Below are 21941 nucleotides of genomic sequence, written 5' to 3'. Positions count from 1 at the left end.
TTAGACATTAAAAATTCTAGATAATCCTGCAAGCCAATAAAATGTCCATGGCACTGACCCTACTTTGTTGACATCAATTCAGTGTGTTTTATGGTCATACAATATCATGCCTGTTACTGATTATGAAACTGAAACTGTCAACAAATTGAATTTACTGCTTCTTATTATTTACAGAGTAGAACATTTTTATGTGCTGCTAATACTTGACATAAAATGATTGTGTGTTTTCTTTTATGAGTGAAGATACAAATAGAGCAGCTTTAACTTCTCAATTTAAAAATATCAATCAGGTAAAACAAGAGACATCTGGTTTTGAACATTTTATTTTAAGCCTGCACTTGGAAATGCCTAAAATATCTGTAAAACATACAGACTGAAAGTTCATTGATAAAGATAACACCAGATGAAACTGGCAAATAAATGTCAAAAAGAAAAAAGAAATCCTACACAGCTAAGTTATGTACATTAGAAGCTCCATAAAGAGGAAACACATGGATTTCCTGCTCATTACACAGTAAATGTGTATTAGAAATGTAAAATCCTCTGTTTCTCTCACACTCACACGCACACACACACACACTCAGACAGACACACACTACACAGATATTGTCCTGAACACGTTGAATCCTGACAGCGCCGTGGAGACCATCACACCAGTTAACTGTGGGTGCCAGTGAATCTCCTTAATCTCCGACTGACCCTGGTGCAGGAACAGCAGTTGAGGGGGTAAGTCCTTCACCCCCTCCACCCTGGCACCGACGTCACACGACTCCACCGACAGATCCCACTGGCTGACCACGTCGTCCGCTGCCGAGGCGGCGAACACACTCGAGTCCACGGGGTTCCACTCCACCGAGGTGACGGGGGCGCTGTGTTGCTTGAAGTTCGCCACGGGTTTGCCGCCCTGCGTGTTCAGAACAAGGGTAAATCAGACATTAGGCAACAAAAACTACTGTTTCTGCCTTGTTTTTCAAGTAATTAAGTGCGTCTGAACGGAATAATTTGACATTTACTCTTAACTCGTGGAAAGACATCAAATGATTCCAGTATTATGACAGAGGTATTAACCGCAATCGTCACACACCGTTGCGTCACAGGTAAAAGAATGGAACGATTATTTAGGTGGGGCTGCCAAACTGCAGGTGTGACATCTAATGGTGCAAGATCCCAGGCCCTTTTTGGACCAACAATAGGATTACTATTGTGGTGACACCCACTTGGATCACAGTAAAATCCTCATCATACAAACCAGTCATCACTCACTGATGGGACAGTGGGGACGATCTTGCATGTGTTGAATCATTAAATCATCAGAATGGATTTCGATTAATTGTTGTTGGTTTTTACCTTAAACTGTCGCAGATCCCAGACTTTCAGAAGGCCGTCGTCCCCTCCTGACAGCAGGAATGGTTCAGTCCTGTTCCAGCTGATCACGTTGATGTCTGATGAGTGAGCAGCATTGGCCGAGAGCATTGAATTGGGCGGTGAGCGGATGTCCCAGACACGAATCGACTGATCCACGGAACAAGATGCAAAAACCTGAGGCAAAAGAGCGAGAACAAATCTTGAGATATGATCTTTGGATTAAATATTAAAGGACAAACTGTAAAATGCATCTTCTTTATCAAGGGACATAACAAGTAGAAACAAGCACAACACAGTTAAGTGTTTTGAAGGAGTGTGTTTATGAGTAAACACTAATTAGGTTGCAAAGTGAAAACACATTACACACATGCAGTAAGGTAGAAGCAACCCTTACAGAAGAGGTTGCACATCCACATACCACAAACTAGTCCAGTCACATATTAAGTGTAGCAGCTAAGGAGACACATAAATAACATACTTAAGACGGATTCTTGGTTGCAACACTGACATTGTGGTTTTTAAAGGCAACATACTAACCTCGGCCAAGGAAGTTACATTTTCAGTTTGATGGTATGCTATTTAGCAGGATTAGGCAAAAACTATTCCACAGATTACCATGAAACTTGGTGGAAGGATGCGGGAGGGGTCATGGACAAAACATTTGTATTTTGTGTTTCAATCTATAGCCAGTGTCCACAAACAACACTGAGATTCTGAGTGACAGGTACACAGACCAAACAGTGAAAGGCAAGTTCTCATGTGAGAGAGAAAATACGGCATCGCATGCCACCTGTGGGTAAGTGCAGAACTGCAGCTTAAACTATGACGATGTATGTTAACAAACATTGTTTGGTTGATTATGAAACTCTGGGTGCCACAGTCTACATTATTGGGAAACACTGCTTTGACATGGTGGGATAGGGCAGTAGCCTTGGCGGAGTTGTACGTTCTCAGAGAGCCTTTCTAGTTCATTTCAGTCGTTCATTTTGAACTGGGGAACACATTTGATGTTGTAAATTCATCCTCTGCATTTGAGGAAAAGTGTTCATGAGCAGTGGTGCTACACCTGCTCTGAGGTCAGCACTGTGGTCAAGGGGGAAGTGGGACAGATAACATACACGTCTAATACTGAGCATCATTGAGAGGTTTTGCTTTTGCGAGAAAAAGAAGAGAAATGTTTCACTCGGTCGTCTTGCAGTGACACATCAGTGGGAACCAGTGTCCCCATCCACCTCAGTCTCACCCGCCACATCACTAATTATACCGTAAACAAAACATAACGTACTGTAGCCTCAGTCGGCGACCACTGCAGATCCTCCACAGACTTGGTGTGGGAGCTGAAAGGTCGTTGGTCAATCTGCCACGAGGTCCCGCCCTCCTGCGGCTCCCACACATGGATGTTCTTTTTGCAGTCTCCGCTGACGAGACGACCTGTTCATATAAAACACAGTAAGGAGTTTGGTGGATAGACACACACACACAAACACATCAATGCGGTTACACATTTTCTCATGAAGATGACATTTTACTGTTGTATAAAACATTACTACATTTATATGTTTAATTTTTAATTCAAATTTTTACAGTTCATGTTTTATTCTTTGTGGTTGTGCACAATTTAATCATGTGTATAGAAATTATTGCCAATTATTTTGCAGAGCACACATTTTATTTCTCTTCTGAGGAGCTTTTTCTTTTTGTTAACTTTCATATTTACCAGATTGACCCAGTTTTCAATCAGATTTGTTCAAAAGGTGCTTCATGAGCCAAGTAAATCATTTGATGTGGATCTTGAGCCAAGGTTTTTTACGATGTTTGTGAATCAGAAATTGAATGATTCCCTGCTCATAACTAGTTAATTTATATGACGTTTTGCTGCAAAACACCAAACAAACATAGACGTTGTGAAAAAGACACAGCGCTTTAATTCCTCTTATACAAAAGTCTATGTTGTGTCAGGGTGAGACAGTTCAGACTGTGAGAAGAGAGGAATTGACAGGTTATATTTAGCACAGACTGTTATAATGTTAGTCACACACTGAGTAGACCAAGTGCAGTTGAGGGCATGTTTACACGTTGTGCTCATCAGAGGTTAAACTGGGTATTTTTTTATCTGCAAATTTTAGTACAGGTTAAAAGACTCACTTACCAGGAACTATGGGCGACCAATCAATTGCAAAGCCTTCAGTCATGTGACCTGCGTAGCTGAAGAGAGCTGTGGCCTCCTTCTGCTGTTTCATGAAAGTTGCCATGGCAGCGGAACTATGGACGGCCTCCATCTGAGGTTGGAGGTCGAATATTTCTACCTGTCCCTTCTCTGACCAGACAGCAGCCAATGACTGCTCACCGCGCCGGGTCACCTGGAGATGAAGAAGTAAAACATCTGTGATTAGTAAGGGATATAGGAAAATAACGTCACTGGTACAAAAGGTTTATCTTATTTAAATGGTCAACTTACTCTGACTCTGTTAATTCCTCCATAGTGAGGCATCATGGCCAGTTCCATCTGTGGCTTCTTGTCTTCATCCTCATCATCTTCATCACTTTCTTCATCACTGCTTTCTTCCTCCCCCTCTTTTTCTTTCTCTGTTCCATGAAGGTTGTACATGCGCATGACGATAAGTCTGCAAGAGAGTACAAGGATGCACTTAAGTGGAAGTTGACAAATTACCACCCTCATTACATTATTTCATAGTGGTCTTATCTCTAAAATAGTTTGCCACCATAGAAGGTAGAAAACTGATTAAGAGATACGCCTTCAAGATCGTCTGATATGTTTATTCAGGTCTGGAGTTTTAGCATCAAACTAAATAAAATAAAATAACCAACTTCAAGTACCATTGAAAAGTTCCCTACTTTATCCAACACCATGTGACTGATGTAAAAATATAACGCAAACTGTGCAATAGAAAAAGCTCTACTACTCCCTAGTTAAATGTTAATGATATGAAGGACACACTTCCAACACAATCTGCTGTTAAATTGGTAATTTATACCAACGGCCCCCACCATTACTGATTGGTACTGTCCTACTATAATATGGGATAATATGGGAAAGGGATCTATTGGCAGGAATTGAGTATATTATAATTGGTGTGATGTTTTCACTACTGTTTTATCATCTCAAATTGTACAAATTGTTGTTTCTTCCCCCTATAATGGAGCCTGTTTCCTGTTTGGAAGGGGAGGGTGAGGGGTATTCAGGTGCAACATGCAACTTCACCACTAGATGTCTGTAAATTCTACACACTGAACCTCTAAAGAAACACACACTATTAAAAATGATTTTTTAAATATCCTAAAATGAGATTTCCAGATCAAGTCAGTTAATAAACAATAAGAGTCCCAGTGTGTGTGTTTTTAATAAAAAGGGACGAAAGATGCAGGCTCAGGACTAAACCAAGCTGTCACTACCCCTACACAGCAAAATCTGGCGTGTTGTTTTTTCAGTGTTAAAATTTTTGAGTTGGTGGGTGTTGATTTTGGAGTTGTTTTAACACCACTAGTGTTAAAAAAGCTCTACGAGCGTTGTCAACCAAGCGAGTTAAATGTTAACACCTGTGACTGAGTTAGATTCACTTCAGGTGGAGTTGATCATAAAATATGGGAGGAGCTTCACCACAAATCTCTGCACCCAATGAACCATAACAAAATCCCTCGGCTCTCTTTATCAAGACAGGTGTGAGACTGACCCTCAGTCTCATTTTAGTGTTAAAAATACACTTTAATGAGTCATAAAATAACACTATGTATGTTTAAAATTCACACTCACAGTGAAAGGGAATAACACAATTTAGAGTTAAAGGTGCACTTATGTGGCACCAAGGGCGTCAAATATTTATCACTGTTAAAGAGTTAAAATATTAACACTTTTCAAAGTGTAATTTTAACTCAGAATCGTGAGGATTATATAGACTCAGAAAAAGTGTTAAATTTAACACTGTGAGTTGAATTAACACTCCCGATTTTGCTGTGTTGAGTGAAAAAATAACTAATAACACAATTAATGTGTCTCTACTTATTAATGGAGCTGTTTATGGCTTCATCTAAAGCTAAGTGTCATGATAGATTAACTATGTGATATTTGCCTGAACTTAATGTCAAGAAGTTTAATTGTAAACAAAACATATTTGTAAGCATTGTGTAAGTGTTTTAATGCAAAAGTGTAGTGTAGAGTAAAGCGATCAAAATAAACACACACTGCAGAACATTTAACAGTGAAATGTAGTGGAGTAGAAATACGCATAGGGGAATACTCAAAAGTATGCATGTATAAGTATAGTAACTTGTCTGAAGTACAAGTACCTCAATGGTGTAGATGTGTACTTCCAGTGACATTCCACCAGTGTTGCTCTGATCTGAGTTTAATTCACACCATAGAACCACAGTGAGAGTGTTGTTGATGCATGGGGGGGGGGGGGGGGGTGTTCCTGTTGTGTGGAGGTGGTACCGACCTGTTGCTCAGGGCTGAGTCCGCCTGTGTGCCCGCACAGAGCAGCATGGACAGAGGGAACTTGTCCCTGCTCTCTCCGTCTCCATCTCTCAGGACGTCGAAGCTCAGACACGGAGCACCTGAACACAACACAACACACAGGAAGCTCCATCATTACAAACCCAGATTGTTTCCGTCAACAAAAAACACAACTTCTGCAGCGGGACTCACCGGTCTGACACTCGTGGTACATGCGGTACGCGGAGCGGTCCATCTCCAGCTCCTCCCCGGGCTTCAGCGGCTCGATGCCGGGCACGTACACCTTCTTGTCGGCCTCTCCGCCGGCTCCTTCGTCCTCCATCTCGACCCCTTCGTCGTCGTCGCTGCCGGCTTCGTCCATCTCCACCATGTCGGCTGCTTCCTCAGCAAACGTGTCTTCGTCGGGCGCAGACATCTTGGCACAGGGGCGGAGTTTGGCTGCTTCCGGTGTGACCACGTGGCTTAAACACCCTGCGCTGTCACTCCCCCTCCTCCGCTGCTGCCTCCCTCCCTCTCTTTTTCCCCTCTCTCTCTCTCTCTCTCTCTCTCCCCTCCTCTCCCACTCCCACTCCCACTCCCTGTCTCTCCCCCCATTTACGGGAATTCGTCTGGCCCCTTTGGCTCCTGGTCCCTGCTGGCTGGAAAGATCAGACCAACAAACATTTTGTATTGAGAAGCCTGCAACCCTCCTATAGATTTAAGATTTTTAAGATTTAAGATACATTTATTTGTCCCAAACACATGCACAGACATGCACAAGCACACTCATGCACAAGCACACTCATGCAAGGAGGGAAATTTAACCTCTGCTTTTTAACCCATCTGGTGCAGGACACACAGAGCAGTGAGCAGCCATGTACGGCACCCGGGGAGCAGATGTTGGGGGAGTAAGGTGCCTTGCTCAGGGGCACTAGACAGGGTAGGCAGAATCCTCTTGGATTTTTGGACAGATCAATCCAGGTTCGTCTTTTTGTTGTTTCTCCGTGGAGTCGAACCAGAGACGAACCAGAGACCTTTTCTGCCCATAGTCCAGGTTTCTGCCACTAGCCCACCTAAACGACTCATGTGACTGCAGCCTGATGTCATGGGAGTGAAGAGGAGGATGTTCTTTATCATCTTCCTCGCTCCTGCAGGAGAAGAGTATCTGTCTGAGGAATTGGATGAGTCATTTCCACCCTAAGAGTCATAGTCATGTGCTCTCCCACATGCTCAGTCATGACTGATGTGCATTGATTTCTCACCTGCAGGAGCACGGCCTGGTACTGACACTGACTCAGAAGCTCCTGCAACACTGACAAAAAGGGATTAACTGCAGCTGGACGTCTGAATTTGCCAGGAACAGGATCCTGACCTTCAGTGATAAACAGTCCAGAAGAACTGGAGCCCCTCACTTCATTTGTATCTTCCTTATTTGTCCAAGATTTGCAGCACAACTATTTTCTAACTCTTTATTAGTAATTTACATTCATGCAGCATTACGTCTGTCCCATCCTTCCAAATAATGACATCAATTCTCTGGGCCAGTGACAGCTAGAGGTGCAGGCCAAAAATCGACCACCCCCCAGCCCCTCACAGTAGCAAATGCAATATAGCCTACCTCTGTATCTTGAGAATTAGGAAAGACATGCAAGGTCCTGTAAGGACAATGTCTTGCAGTAAAAAGCGTGGGCGTGTGCAAGCATGGGCAAGTGCGAGCAACAAATGGCGCACTTTAGTTTCCAGTGTCTATCCTGACTGGAACAGAACAGAGCCTCTCTGAAGCTGAGGTCCCTTCCCAGAGCGCATTCCTCTCTCATCTGCAACTCATCAATCTCAGAGTCAGAGTTACAAAATAGTTAAAAAGAATTTCTTCATAGGAAATGGCTCTTAAGAAAGAACTGGCAGTATTGGTTGAGCTAACATGAATGTGAACATAATCTCTGTGACCTGTTTGTGAGATAATAAACAAAACATTATTTCACTTCGACAAATGCAAATATCCAACATTCTTACTGACGAGCAGCTGTGGAGGAAACACTATAGGAAGAGAAGCAACGTCACGTCATGCATAGTCTTGCATTCAGAAATCATACTGGATAGAAGTCTTGTTAGTTAAATGTTCTCAATAGTATTTAAAATAGTTGTAACTACCTCCATCGAGGAGGTTATGTTTTCACCCCTGTCCGTATGTTTGATTGTAACAGGATTGCACAAAAAACAACTGGTATTGAGGATGCATTCTTATTTCATGTGGAGCTGATTTAATAACATAATAAACTGTGTCAAATTTATAACTTGATCACATGTTTTACAGGTAAAATCTTTATATGTAAATTATAATTGTAACAGAGTAAAATGACAATATTTCCCTCTTAGCAGTACTTGAGTAGAATTAGAAAGTGAAATTAGGTAGAAAAACTTAAGTACAAATACCTTGAAAGTCCCTTTAAGTACAATGCTTGAGTAAATTTACTTTCACCATGATAAATATATTATAGCTTGCAACTGATGGGATATAAAATTCTGCAAAGTTAAATCAAAAACTAGAACTGCTTATATCTAAATGTCTTTAATTTACATTTATTTACAAAAGTAAACACCCATAGACTTACATTTACATAGTAATCATTGTAAACAGTGATGAACTCCACATCAATAGGCGAGCTTTACGTGCATTGGCTTGCTCAACATTTACCTCTTGTTAGCATAAAGAGCACAGCTAGCTGGAGTCGGGGGCTCGCTCTTGAGAGGATGGCTATAAGTTTCATATCTGTGATATCAGTTGTTACAGGAGCGCTGTTGGACAGTGGACGTAGCTATTCAAACTGACTTTGGACATTAAATGCAACCTGTTGCATGTCACTTCATATTATCAAAGCTTACTGCCTGAAGCACAGACACACACAGAAGAAACATTCATTCAGTGCCAGGAAATGTCTTGCATTTTGTGTGCATCAACACAGAAGATCCTTTATAGTGACTATGGCAGCAACCAGCGGTAGAGTCTGAGTAGTAAGGGGCTCCACACAGAAGCGGAGTAAGAGAAGTGCAGAGGAGCTCCGCTGGACGGGGGCTGTGTGATGTCCATCCTCTTGTAAGGCTGTCCCTCCTCCACACTGTTGATGGTTCGAGTTGTCAAGAGTCTCGCCCTCGATGGAGCGTAGTCCTTCCTGTCCACGGAGGGGGGCAAAGTGGGCAGTGTGCAGGTTTCAATGTCAGGTGAACATCCCACATCAAGCCACTTAGTGAAAAGGTCCGACGTGAACTTGAGGAGTTCCTCAGGAGAAGAAGAAGATGTGGCGAAATGGGATAGCTCCGTCTCCTCTCGGAACATCTGGGAGGCACAAAGACACAAGGACCATATAAAGATTTGCATTAAAAAGTAAAAAGCACAAATATCACACAGCTCTGACTATTGTGCTTTTAGATAAATTCATCAAAACTTTCTGTTAATATTAATGCAGTAAGTAAAATGACCAGACAAAATTCTGGCTTTTTGCAATTGAGTTTTTTTCCCTTTCTATTTAAATAAAGTATTATAATAGGAAACAGTTGAAATGAAACCCACCTCTGTGTTTCTGTTCTTTTTAATAATCTTATCCAGTGTCTGCTTCAGGTCGAGAATGAAGGAGTGATTTAAATGGGCATCCCAGAGATTTCTGAGGAGGACGTGCCAGGAGTCCAGGAGGACGACTGCAGCAGGGAACACACAACACTGTAGGGAGAGGAACGACAACAACCACAAAGTTAGGTTCAATGTGCAAACACGTGACAAATTACCACGAGCCACATCAATCGCTCAATCACAAGTCACAATCCATGCTACATAATAAAGCAACAGTTTGCTAAACCAAGAATTTACAAGGCCTGTTACAGCCGAGGATTAAGTAAAGCTCATGATTATATGATTAGTCTGTCAAATAAATAAAATGCTTTCAGCAGAAGGAAAATAATGGAAGACTTTACTAGGTACGACACAAGTGCTGCACATCAAACATGACTTCATCTGTTGATGTGAAACTCACCGGATCAGTGTCACACAGCATGTTTTTTTTGTAGTGGTGCACTACATAGTAATCTTTCGGAAATACTGTGCGCTGAAAAGAGATGAAAAGGGAAGACAAAGATTTGAATGAAAGCAAGGATTAAGAAGTAAAATAATATTTATGATGTAATTATCACAGTACTAAAGTTGAGCAAGGAGAGAGCTGACAAGAACAATGTATAAAAAACTTCCACTAAAACGTCTGCTAAAGGTAGATATGGCAAAAAACAATCTAAAGGAAAAACAACCAGAGGTGAAACGACACAATGTTCGATCCAGAGCTCGACATGTCAGTTGTAAGTTTGTCATCTCGTGCAGGCAAGGTGAGAGCAAGCAGGGGTGTTTATTTTGGCTTTTATATGAGGGTGATCTTTAACCACATAGTTAAACCCTCTAACTGAGCACACGCAATATTAGTCACCGAATAGTAAGAACATGTGTGCTCTGCATGGTACAAACACTAAAACGGAGGCTGAATGAAATCACAAGCAAAGTTTTTGAACTTACAAATCCATTCGGATTAGAGTCGATGGTTGCTTTAATGTGTTGCACAGCCTGCGAGTCAAAGTCACATCCACCACATTGGACTGTCCAGAGTGATAACAAAAGCAAAACTGTTTGAGACGAGAGCGTGGAGGGAAAAGAGACAGAACACAGTCAGTTAATTGCTGGAAACTTTCTGTGGTTTGCAGCTTGCAGACCTATGAACAAACATGACATCATTTCCTGGGACAAACTGATAATTCTCTAGAAAAACAACACCAAGCAGGGGCTGTTAATAAATTAACCCTTAATTAAATAAGGAAGTGGAAATATAATAGTAACCACACGTCAGATCTGTGTTAAATCACTGGTTAAACTTGTTCTTATTAGAGCTGGTTGTTATATAATCAAGTTTAAGTCATTACTATGTAATAACCAGTTATAATATTACATTTTTTGCTATTGTAAGCTCCTGAAAGAAAGTTTCCAAAAAGCATAAATATGATATTTATTTGTATTCCTCACCTGGGAGTGACATCCTTTTATCTTTCTAAGAATGGACACTTCTCCATTTCTCTTGTTGACAGCAAACTCTCTGCAGACCGGTTTCTGTGTCAGTCTGTGAAAGGCTGAGTTTCCTCCTCTGTGGTTTCTTCAGGGCTTTGACACAGGGTGCGTTGCTGCTGCGTCTTCTCCTTCACAGCCTGATGTTTAGTCTTCTTGTTGACAGCCCTTATACATTCCTTCCTTTTGAGGTCCTTTGGTACTTTCCAAAAAAAAAAATGCCCGATTTATCCTCTCACGGCATCCTGCCCTCTCACTTTGGATTTTCCCACTTAATCCTGAGTGGCTGCAGCCTTTCCCTATCAGAGCTTTTGTTTGTTTTTCCTCTTTCTTTTTTTTTTTTTTTTTACTATATCCCTTTCTTCCTTTCACTGCTGACCTAGAATCTTCCTGGTCGGCCTAATCTGAATCCGTCGCCTCTCCCTAAGACCTGGTTAATGGATAAAGCGGGAGAGACACTGGCCTCCTCTTCTCTGTCTCTCCCTCTGGCCACAGAGTGTGTGTCCTCACTCAGACGCTCAAAGTGAAAGTGCTCTGCTGGATGGCTCGTCTGCTCCCTTTAAGTCCCGGCCCCTCCCATCGCCACACGTTTTACCTCACTATTGACTGACCCGGCTCCCTCCCCCCTGCTCCCCACATTCCCTGACACCCACTCTCTTGCCCCCGTCCTCCTCCCACCAAACCGGGCCTGAAGGCTTAGTCATGCAGTTGGAGCGTATGTTTTTCATTTAGACTCTCCCCCACACCTCTGCGCCTCTGGTCTTTATCCCTCCATTGTCAGTTTGCAATATCATCCTCTCTAATTGTCCCGTTCCTGACGAAACAGGACAGAGTTGCATTGCCAGAACTTGCAAGTCATTCCACGTGTGCTGTTACTGTTAAAACCTGCTCCACAGGGATGCACCGATTGATTGTGACGTCTGATTCTGTGCACAGCTGTCCTCGCCCCTCAGGTCATGTGAAGGATCATGTTATTTGTGATTCATTTATGCGTCAGTAAAGAGTTTGATTACAAGTGAGAGGAAGGAAGCACACAGTTGTTGCTTTAAGTCAAATAGGAATTGTTTCTTTCCAAACCTTTTTCAACACAGGCCAAAGGAAACAAGACGGTTTCCCAAAGTCCCATCACCGCCGGAGGGAAGAAGAAACAAGAGAGCAGCAGCCTCACAGCAAGCAATGCATTAACTCTCCCAGAGGCGTCATTAACTCCAAACCTCTTCACCTACACACTATATGTCTTAATGACGGGCATAAATACCCAGGCACCGTGCCGCCTTCCTGTTTCATACGTCACTTGCATACCGAGCGGCTGAATATGTAACTCATTTGAGGAGCTGCTGCAACCTTCTGTTTGTGCTTCCATCTGTGAGGCTTGTAAAATGAAATCCAGATCCGAGTTGAATGTAGAAGCATAAAAACATAAAAGATTATAGACAATAAAAACTGTTAAGCAACACTTGTACTCCAACAATGCTGACCAGCAGATTCCTTTTCAATCCTAATATTTACAAACTCAGTGTTCCTTTTAAGTGGGACGAGAACATGAGCTTTAACACAAGCGCTTCATTGGTATGGGTAAAAAACAACAACTCCTGATTTAAACAAAGCCGCATGTACCTGAATTTTATTGAGTGAAGTCTGCAAACTTCAGCAAAGAAGCAGACTGCAATAACTGTGGCATGGGAGAAGAAAACGCAGAGTGGATCAGTATGAAACTGGCTCATTAAGAAGCCAAAATCTGCTGATGTGGTCAGGGCGTACTGGAGTGTGGACTTGTTATACAACTATTTTGCACACTTCAGGGCACCACAGTACCTTAAAAAACCTGTTGTCGTACAGCACTTGGTACTTGATGGCCGACAGCCACTTAAAACAAGTGAGTGGAAACAGGCTGAGAAAAGCAGCTCTGTTCCTGTACTTCACTTTCAACCCCTTTATTCTTCCTGTTCACCACAAGATGGAGCCACTTTTGGAATAAATAAACAAAAGGATGTGCAACTGACCTTTCACATGAATTTATTTCATTTTACAATCAGTGAAAGAGTAAACAAACTGCAAAGCCTTTTTGTGATAAGTTAAACTTTACATATTAGTACAAAGTGGTGGACTGCAATAATTCCCTTTGACAAATAAGAGCCCTCATAAATCATCGCAACTTTAAAAAGGTTTCAGGGCAAGAAACATAATGAATCCCTTTTTTCTTGCACATTAGACAATAATGAATGAGCCAAGGAATCTGTCATTAACTCAGAGTCTTCTTTCATTCCACAAAAAGTCCCAACCAGTTTACAAAACTGATTCTCGCTTTCACTTTCCTTTCTTTGGTATCCCCCTCTCTTTCCATGTCCCTTTGCTTCACCCCATGCTTACCCCCCCCCCTCCCGCCCTCCTCCTCCTCCTCCTTTCTTCTCTTTGTCACTGGCTGGGGCTCCTCTCCCCTCCTCGGACCGCCGTCATTAAATGACTCTTGTAAGTTTTGCTGAGTCCAGTCATCCAGAACTTGAGAAGCCTGACATTGTCCTCTTCGCCCGGCCCAGTGGCACCAAGGAGGGCCAGGACCTTCTGCGTGTCCTCCCTCCCTCGCCCGTCCACTTTGGAGAACTTGAACAGCACTTTGACTTTGCTGAAAGAGTGAGAAGTAGCTATGAGAACGCGTTCATGTGGTGAAACCTTTCCTAATACCCAAATAATCTTCATTGAGACTGAGTGAACTTTACTCACTTCATACACTCTTCCTTCAAACACAGCAGGCAGTGAGACACCACGTCCACGGACAAGTTCTCGTTGGACAGAGCCACCTCAAGCTTGTTGAGTAACGTCGGACCTGGAAAAATATATTTTCTTTATATTCTGTAGTTCCAAGTACAACAGTTCCAAGTTCCAAGTTCACCAAAGCTGCTCTTCATGTTGCCTTAAAATTAAAATTCCTCAGAGGAGGTTTTGTTTTTTAAAACCTTTTGCCCACATATCTCAAAACCTTGCTGATTAAACAGCTAAGATAGAATCCAGGGGCGGGGCCAGGGGGGCCCCAGCTAAAATAAGATTGCCCCCTGGAGTGCCCCTGTCCAGTCAATAGACCTGAATTAGAAAAAACTTACATCCTCCACTGGTAGAAAGAAGGAACAAATCCTTTCTGATATTCTAAATAGTTTCTGATGTGGATGCAGATCATGTAGGCTGGTATGTGGCTGAATTAAAGCGTATTCTTGCTGTTACTGTCCATCACTGTGTATTCAGATTGAGATTCTGATTAAAATATAATTTGCTATACTACTAAATTATAAAGTGCACAGATTGCGAAGGTATATGCAACCCTACTCTTATCGTTTAGCCAAGAAGCATTTTACATTGAAAATGAAAGCAAATGTTAAATGAGGTGTTTGCTCACCCCTGTCAGTGGGCTGTGGGTTGGCACTGCTGATGGTGAACTGATAAAGTGAGCAGATATCCTCGTCTCCGACAGCTGAGATTTGACAGTTTCTCTCGATGCTGACATCTACCAGCACTGAAAACTCTGCAGGGTAAAATAAAAGGAAGGTAAAATCCACACAATGTGATCTACATGTGAGAAACAACAATAAGCATCTCTGAGGTTTCCGGCTGTGATGTATCGTTTTAGAGACTCTCTTGTACCTGAGGAGCTGACGTGGGCAGGAATGGGCACATCTGGGCTCAGACCCAGGAAGTTGCACTTGTAGGCCTCCTCATACTGACCACTGTATGGCACAGAACGCACACAGCCAACTGGGAGCAAGGACTGATGGGAGAAAGGACAGAAATTCAGAAATGAGATGCAGCAAGAAGAGAATTGTATCCAGCAAAGTAAGTTGAAGTTAAAACTAGTAGCCCTATTCAACTCCACAGCATGTCTTCACTTGTTCTGGGACTAAAGGGATTCTGAAATCAGGACTAAATCATGGAATGCGATAGCCCAAACCCCTCCTGCTGAGGCAGCTGCAGGTGCACCCTGTTGAGCTGGTATTGTTTTTACCGATGTGTAAAGTCAGGGCAACGTGTACGTTTGTAAATATTTCCATGACACCTATTTTATTATGTCCCAAGACTGCTTTGTTCCAATCGTGATCAAACTAAAACTTTGATTAGGTCAAGATGTATAATAACCCTGGGATTACAGACCCTCCAGGCACATCTGAGTTGCTAGTGTGGGAACATTTTGTACCCCCATTCCCTCGGACAGTATGTACAGTTGTTCTATTCCTATATTGCAATAAAACTAAAACACACAAAGGCCCAATAGGTGGAACAACGCTGCCACGTGAGCGGGACAAAAGGGAATTCAAGTGCAGTCTGTCACAGCTTAGTGACGCCTTTGAATAGAACAGGGCTGTCATACGTGTGATTAATAACACATGTGCTATTCCTGCTGTGACGCGTTAACACGTTTGCTATGAAAAACACCTGGGAAGCAACATGCAGCAATGTAACTGTAATCAATTACAAAAATTAAACAATTACAAAAACACGATAACAATGATAAAAACAGTTTAAATGAACAGGAAAGCATTATAAACAATCACAACCAAATAATAAACAGCAACACTGTATATCTATCTCCTGTAATGTATCTATCATAGTCTAGTGTTTTGCAAAGAAAGGTAGGTGTGGAAAACGTGTAGAGGCAAAGAAAATGTCAGGGTGTGTACCCATAGCGTGAATAAAAATATCTCCATGGAAGAACAGAATAACAGAAAAACAAAGTGAATAGAGAGCACATAGTCTCTGGATGTTAGACGAAAATGATATTTATCAAGTGATCCTAAAATGACACTTGTAATCTATAATTTTAATTTTAAACTTTAGACTATGTTTTACCATGCCTCAAAAAACCAGGACCCTCAGATGATATCACTTGTTCCAGTTCCTCTTTACCTGCTGTATGTTAATAAGACTGAGAAATAAACACAGTAGTGAAGTACCTTCAGAACGATAAACGCTGATTGGATGAGTCCAGGGTGAGCGCCTCTCCATATGACCTGATTTCCCATGAGCACATGCCAAGCTAGCTGCCTGAAGTCAGCCACCCCGAGAACCTGTGGAAAAGATAGTCATCATCATCATCATCATCATCATCATCATCATCATCATCATCATCATCATCATCATCATCATCATCATCATCATCATCATCATCATCATCATCATCATTTACTCAATTAGGGCTGTAAAACAAAACTACAGGACAGATAACCACAAAACTAGCTGAAACGATGCCTTACGGGTTCGTCATTCAATTTTGCTGCAGAATTTCTATCATCTTCTTTAACATTGTGAGATGCATTTTTTTGACATTCTCACTTCGCATGGACTCATTTACAGATCTTAATGAAAAAAATCTGGCAACCGACTATGCAAAAAAAAAAACAAGCTCAAAAGGTTCTTAGGTTTACCTGTCTCAAATGTCGCAGGGACCTAAATTTCGGACCAGGAATTTCTTCTAGTTTTGTGTCGTCACACAGGAAGTCATGGCCCAGCTCATTCACTGACTGGTGGCGTGACTTTGAAGACCCTCCCTCGGCTCCCTCCCAGCAGCTCATTTCCTCCTCTTGTTCTTTTGGAACCAGAAAATGATATCAAAGGATGAAAAGCGATGACAAGATGTTTGTTACTTGAGCTTCTTTACAGATATGGGGAATTCCACAGGAAAATTCCGGAAGAGACAGGATTGTTATCACCAGTGTGTATCCTGTCCATGACGTGATGTGCACACTCATCTCGTCTTTCCAAAGCAAAAATGAAACTGTACAATTTCACTTCTAATAAGTGACAAATTTCCACACCTACAGTAAAAGAATGCTGCTACGCACATAATGGAAAAGTGTCCCTCACAAAAAAGTCTGGACAACCATCAAATAAACAAATTAAGGATAAATTAAACAGGCATTTAATATCATACTACAAACAGTTGTTTTCTTGGGTTTTATGTGTATTTAGCTACAGAAAGTAGCTCAATCATATTAGTATTAGAAAACAGAATATGAAATGCGTCTGTAATTTTTCACTGTTTAAACACTTCCTGGTAAGGCTCTGTATTTGAGAGTAAGGGTAAAGTGAATCACTGTTTTTCTGGCCGACTGTCTGAGTGGCTGAGACAGTGAATCAGAATTTCATTTAAGTCTATTTCCTCCTGATGATAAAACCATCATGCAATTGTGCAAACACATGACATCAGCTTAGAAAACCCTCATTCAAGCAGCTTATTGGGCCGACAAGGCAAAACATGTTGAGGCATTGACCAGGTAGACAGAGTTCTTTTAGTCTGATAAACTATTATGAGACATTTATTTGTTCAGCTTTTACAAATTACAGGGCTCAGTCCAAATCTCTATGCTAAAGAATTATAATCCCATTGAATTATGGACTATGTCTGTACCTGTCTGTCTCTCTATAAGCACCAGGGTGTCTTCAGTGGGGGCTCCCTCCAGCAGCTTCTCCGTCAGACGGCTGCCACAGGCCTTCAGCAGCCTGGGAATACGGTGAAAGCACACATCAGTAAGTCCAGGTGAGTGACTGCAAACAGCTCACACTGAAAAAGACCACAGCATGTATGTCATAGTGGGACTGACAGTGGATCAACTCACCAGCTAAAGGAGGAGTGCAGGCTGGCCCACAGGTTGGGATGCTCGGTGAGAGAGGTTAATGATCGGGCTGCGTTGCCGCTCCTCTGATGTGGGAAAACTGCTGGTGAAAACGCACTGTTCATCCTCGCAGCTCGCTGGGGGCAAACTCCTTGTTCACTGTCAAACACCTGATGCAGAGCACAAATACCAAGACATTAGGTGTTGGGTTAAATAAGAGAATTAAGTCTTTATATTTTGTATTTGAGAAAAACTGAGAAAACACATGTAGTGTCCTACCTTGAGAGCAGTGCTTTGCAGGCTCTGTATGGTGAGTTTGAGGTGGCGTAACAGAAAAGGCCAAGAGTTGATAAGGTATATTCTGTCCATGGCTACCATGACAATACTGTACCACCGCTGAAAGCCCCTGGCCAAGCTGTCTTTGATGAAGAAGGTGTGTGAGAACACAAAACCGTGTTGCTCATCTCCAAAGAAAATTGGCCCTTCACGGCCAGGACACACCTGACGAATCAGACGGAGAGAGTTAGAGGAAGGATGTGAGGAGATAAAAGAATTAAACAGACAAATGTGTTTGTTAACTCAATGCATGACATGTGTGACTTACAGGCACACACACACAGACTAACGCTGACGTACGTCACTGTTTACCTCACAGCTGAGGCTGCGGACACAAGCTTGGCGTACAACGCTGAAGAGCTGTGGCTCTCTGGGATGCTGGTGGCTCAGGAAGCGAATGCCCGTTTCATCATCAATGCTCATGAAGCCCGGGTGAGACGCAGGTAGAGATCGGCATCCCTGTGAGGCAGAGAGAGGAGGAGCATGAGCACTTTGAGATACACACCAGGAATATGAATTCACACACAAACCAGACGGTGAAAGCTTAAGTGTGAGGTAGAGAGAAGGGTAGGTCTGATCAGACTGAGGCTAGTATTACATCTGGCAGAGGTCATGCTTTTGTCTGTATTAATTTGTTGGTTTGTTGTTCTTAACAGGATTATGCAAAAGCTACTCTACTTTATTTACAATTCAATATGGGGAGGTGAGGCATTTTTCAAATCTGCCATTTTTGTGTGTGCAGTTTGGTGTCATGTTTTCACCAGTGTTCATTTGTCTGATAGTTATCCTGATAATGCAAAAACTACTGAATGGATTAATATGAACCTTGGTCAGAGGTCAGTGTCTAACCCATTCAACTTTGATGTGGATGTAGCTTTTTTAACTTTGTAACATTTTGACCAATTTCACAGGGAATAATTCATAAATATTTATGACAATAATCAGTTTATGTGACTGAGATCTATGAGTGTGTATAATTAGGTGGGGTCTGGTTGAATTCAAGGGGACTGTTGGCCCCAGGTAGAGATATGCACTGTTTGATATAATAATAATAATATCATGGTGAGTTGACGCTCTGGCCTCGGATCCACCACCTCGGCTCACCTCACACATTTCTCCTCTCTGCGTGGCCGAGCTGTTGGCTCTCATGGTCAGCCCTTCACCTTCCCGGTCCCCGTCCCGGTCCCTGTCCCCGGGGGCCGGGACCCCTGCGTGGGATGAGGGGGATGGGGACGGAGGGTGCAGGGCCTCGGTGCAGAACAGGGTCCGGGGCCCGTGGAGCTCACAGAAGTGACAGAGAGCCACCAGGGCATTCATCTGAGAGACACAGGGGGAGATAGGGTTTACTGAGGCGAGTGTGTGAAACAGTCAGTTCAACCCACATGGTTACAGTAACTTAGTGTTCCTTTTTTTAAACATTGGTTATTGATTTTATACATTTAAATCAATTTACATACATACAAGAACCTTCCCCAACCTGAACATTAATTATACCAATATAATAGTAGTATAGTAATAATGGCAGCAACAGTAATGTTGTTTTATGTTTTATTATATACTATATATACTGTACTATTTTTATATACTGTCTAACAATAACATTACCATCATATCATCAGTACTATTACCATCATCTTGCCACTGCACCTTATCTACCTATTTATCTTGTGTTTCTGTTTTTTTATTCTTTCTACCTCAATATTTTTTATTTTATTCTATTGTATTGTATTTTATTGTATTCAAAGATACCGGCTGCTATGACGACTTAATTTCCCTTCGGGGATGAATAAAGTAATCTAGCTATCTCTCTATCTAACATATGGCAGTATGAAATAACAGTAAATAATACAAATATCACATAAATAAATGGCTAAGTTATGATTCGACATAAATTCAAGAAGGACTTAGTGTTTCTTACCTTGTCTTGACTTTCAGTTCAACTAATGGAGCTCAGAGCTGCTTCTCATGACACTAGTCGCAGTGTTTACGTCCAATGAGCAGTGATATACAAGAGCAGCATATTCAGAACAGTGGTTTGAAACAGACCGTATGTTTGAACACAGTCTGTTGATCAAAGCTGCGAGTTCCTCAGTGTTTCATGTTGAGGTTTGCTGTTGTTTTGCCTCCATGTCGCGTCCTCATCGTGTTGTTTCCTCTCTGTTGTGTAGCCGCTAAGCTAACACAACACACACAAACACAGCGCCAGGTCACGTGGGGAGGCACAGTCAGTCACGCGCTCCAGCCACGGTGACTCATGGCCGCCGTGCTGCGTTCAAGAACACCGGGAAAAAGGGATGATGACAGCACAGACGACCTGACACGTCGAGTGTTTCAGAGAAGAGCTGGAACTTTATCGATCCCATTTCGGGGAAATCCACTCGTTGAAAATTAAAATGTAATTATAATACAGAGAATATATTCATAATATACTCCTTTCACGACGGAAATATTGTTTTTAGAGATATATGTAACTGGGTTAAGTGCAAGTGGCACAGGCATGAGGATGTAAACTTTATTTTGTGCATTAGCATGCTCTCTTTAAGCAATGCTCAAGTATAAAATAGAATAAAAAAAGAATAAAATAGAATAACAATGAAATAGAATATCAAAAATTTAAAATAGAAAATAAAATATATACATCTAAATATATATCCTAACAGGCTTTTTCTTAACCATACTCAGTTTGAGAAGTTATTTGTTACTTGATTACAGTTTTGACCTAAAACAGTCAGCACTCAATCATTAAGATTTGTAGTTTGAGGTTAGCGATGTCAGGCTCACCTGTGGTTGCACAGGTGATGGACTATATGATATATGTATGTTTGCCCCAAAAAAGTGAGGCAACAGAGGCTGCTGCCCCCAAACAGTGAGTGAATAATTGGTATATGTTATATGGATAATGTGCAAAAGGACACCAATGTCATAGTTACTATTTTGGGTTCTGGAGAAAGTTGTTTCCATCTGTGACCACCCATAACGAGCCCTTATAGCTCTTCTTATCTTATTGCCTTTTTCTCTCTCAACACACTGTTAACAAACCTGTGGTTCTTTTCACCTGGAATTTCTCCATATGCGTGACTCGTTTTTAACCCCATGGTTTTAACCTCAAAATTGGTTGACAGTTTTTCTCACTTTGTGGTTGTTTTAACCCACATATCATAGATACAGCATTCACTGCAATATTTGTGAACATATTTTATTTAAAAATATTTGGTGAATCCGGCCTTTTTTGAGAGTGAAAACTACATTACCCACAACCCCTTGAGGTGACACGCTCAAGGTCAAAGAGCGATATATGGTGAGAACTGTCAGTGACACCTGCCCCAAACAGTGAGGCAACAGAGGCAGCTACTTGTTAACAGTGAGGCAACAGAGGCAGCTGCCCCCAAACAGTGAGGCAACAGAGGCAGCTTCTTCTAAACAGTGAGGAAACAGAGGCAGCTGTCCCCAAACAGTGAGGAAACAGAGGCAGCTACTTCTTAACAGTGAGGAAACAGAGGCAGCTGCCCCCAAACAGTGAGGCAACAGAGGCAGCTACTTCTTAACAGTTAGGCAACAGAGGCAGCTACTTCTTAACAGTGAGGCAACAGAGGCAGCTACTTATAAACAGTAAGGAAACAGAGGCAGCTGCCCCCAAACAGTGAGGCAACAGAGGCAGCTGTCCCCAAACAGTGAGGCAACAAAGGCAGCTGTCCCCAAAACGTGAGGCAACTGAGGCACCTACTTCTAAACAGTTAGGCAGCTGAGGCAGCTGCTTCTAAACAGTTAGGCAACTGAGGCAGCTGCTTCTAAACAGTTGGGCAACTGAGGCAGCTGCTTCTAAACAGTTAGGCAACTGAGGCAGCTGCTTCTAAACAGTTAGGCAACTGAGGCAGCTGCTTCTAAACAGTTAGGCAACTGAGGCAGCTGCCCCCAAACAGTGAGGCAACTGAAGCAGCTGCTTCTAAACAGTTAGGAAACAGAGGCAGCTACTTCTAAACAGTGTGGCAGCAACGGCAGCTGCCTCTAAACAGTGTGGCAGCAACGGCAGCTGCCTCTAAACAGTGAGGAAACCATAGGCAGCTTCCGTTACAGCGGCAGTGTCTGTTGACACCGGAAGTGC

At 42.2% G+C, this 21941-nt stretch overlaps 4 protein-coding genes across 6 annotated transcripts in view; all 4 read right to left on the bottom strand.

Annotated features, from left to right (window-relative positions):
- The window catches only part of rps9 (ribosomal protein S9), a 99098-nt gene that overhangs the window by 34215 nt on the left and 42942 nt on the right, over positions 1-21941 (bottom strand). The gene's annotated exons all lie outside the window — the stretch shown is intronic.
- grwd1 (glutamate-rich WD repeat containing 1) lies at positions 306-6251 on the bottom strand. The gene is made up of 7 exons (XM_061081381.1): positions 6029-6251; positions 5820-5937; positions 3824-3989; positions 3515-3725; positions 2651-2796; positions 1348-1539; positions 306-904 (listed from the first exon to the last, which is right to left on the bottom strand). The coding sequence occupies exons 1-7, from the start codon at positions 6249-6251 to the stop codon at positions 596-598; spliced, it is 1365 nt and encodes a 454-aa protein (XP_060937364.1). The 3' UTR covers positions 306-595.
- On the bottom strand, positions 8380-11420 carry zgc:174888 (uncharacterized protein LOC558116 homolog). Of its 2 annotated transcripts, XM_061081103.1 has the most exons (5): positions 10869-11420; positions 10368-10474; positions 9841-9912; positions 9384-9530; positions 8380-9149 (listed from the first exon to the last, which is right to left on the bottom strand). In XM_061081103.1, exons 1-5 carry the CDS (start codon positions 10879-10881, stop codon positions 8796-8798), a joined length of 693 nt encoding a protein of 230 aa, XP_060937086.1. In that variant the 5' UTR covers positions 10882-11420; the 3' UTR covers positions 8380-8795. The 2 variants fall into 2 exon arrangements, with proteins under 2 accessions (XP_060937086.1, XP_060937087.1); XM_061081104.1 differs by lacking the exon at positions 9841-9912.
- Positions 13302-20050, bottom strand: flcn (folliculin). 2 transcript variants are annotated; one of them, XM_061080609.1, is made up of 12 exons: positions 19758-20050; positions 18944-19156; positions 18140-18298; positions 17783-18004; positions 17507-17673; positions 17299-17390; positions 16316-16476; positions 15845-15958; positions 14541-14664; positions 14296-14421; positions 13629-13731; positions 13302-13530 (listed from the first exon to the last, which is right to left on the bottom strand). In XM_061080609.1, exons 2-12 carry the CDS (start codon positions 19154-19156, stop codon positions 13323-13325), a joined length of 1689 nt encoding a protein of 562 aa, XP_060936592.1. In that variant the 5' UTR covers positions 19758-20050; the 3' UTR covers positions 13302-13322. The 2 variants fall into 2 exon arrangements, with proteins under 2 accessions (XP_060936592.1, XP_060936593.1); XM_061080610.1 differs by having other exon boundaries at positions 18152-18298.

The sequence above is a fragment of the Limanda limanda genome, chromosome 11 (genome assembly GCF_963576545.1).
Source record: "Limanda limanda chromosome 11, fLimLim1.1, whole genome shotgun sequence".
NCBI lineage: Eukaryota > Metazoa > Chordata > Actinopteri > Pleuronectiformes > Pleuronectidae > Limanda > Limanda limanda.
This window is presented reverse-complemented; position numbering and strand designations above follow the sequence as displayed.

What these genes read in the sequence shown, in the direction of transcription:
- zgc:174888 (XM_061081103.1), bottom strand. An exon ending in TGCTGTGTGACACTGATCCG is followed by an intron (nt 9,531 to 9,840) that starts GTGAGTTTCACA and finishes CTCTCCCTACAG; the next exon opens with TGTTGTGTGTTCCCTGCTGC. An exon ending in AAAAGAACAGAAACACAGAG is followed by an intron (nt 9,150 to 9,383) that starts GTGGGTTTCATT and finishes TGTGCCTCCCAG; the next exon opens with ATGTTCCGAGAGGAGACGGA.
- flcn (XM_061080609.1), bottom strand. Translation starts at nt 19,156, where the DNA reads ATGAATGCCCTGGTGGCTCTCTGTCACTTCTGTGAGCTCCACGGGCCC. An exon ending in CTGCACTCCTCCTTTAGCTG is followed by an intron (nt 17,391 to 17,506) that starts GTGAGTTGATCC and finishes CCGTATTCCCAG; the next exon opens with GCTGCTGAAGGCCTGTGGCA. An exon ending in GCTTATAGAGAGACAGACAG is followed by an intron (nt 16,477 to 17,298) that starts GTACAGACATAG and finishes TGGTTCCAAAAG; the next exon opens with AACAAGAGGAGGAAATGAGC.
- grwd1 (XM_061081381.1), bottom strand. Translation starts at nt 6,251, where the DNA reads ATGTCTGCGCCCGACGAAGACACGTTTGCTGAGGAAGCAGCCGACATG. An exon ending in TTGGTCGCCCATAGTTCCTG is followed by an intron (nt 2,797 to 3,514) that starts GTAAGTGAGTCT and finishes TTATATGAACAG; the next exon opens with GTCGTCTCGTCAGCGGAGAC. An exon ending in GGTCGCCGACTGAGGCTACA is followed by an intron (nt 1,540 to 2,650) that starts GTACGTTATGTT and finishes CTTTTGCCTCAG; the next exon opens with GTTTTTGCATCTTGTTCCGT.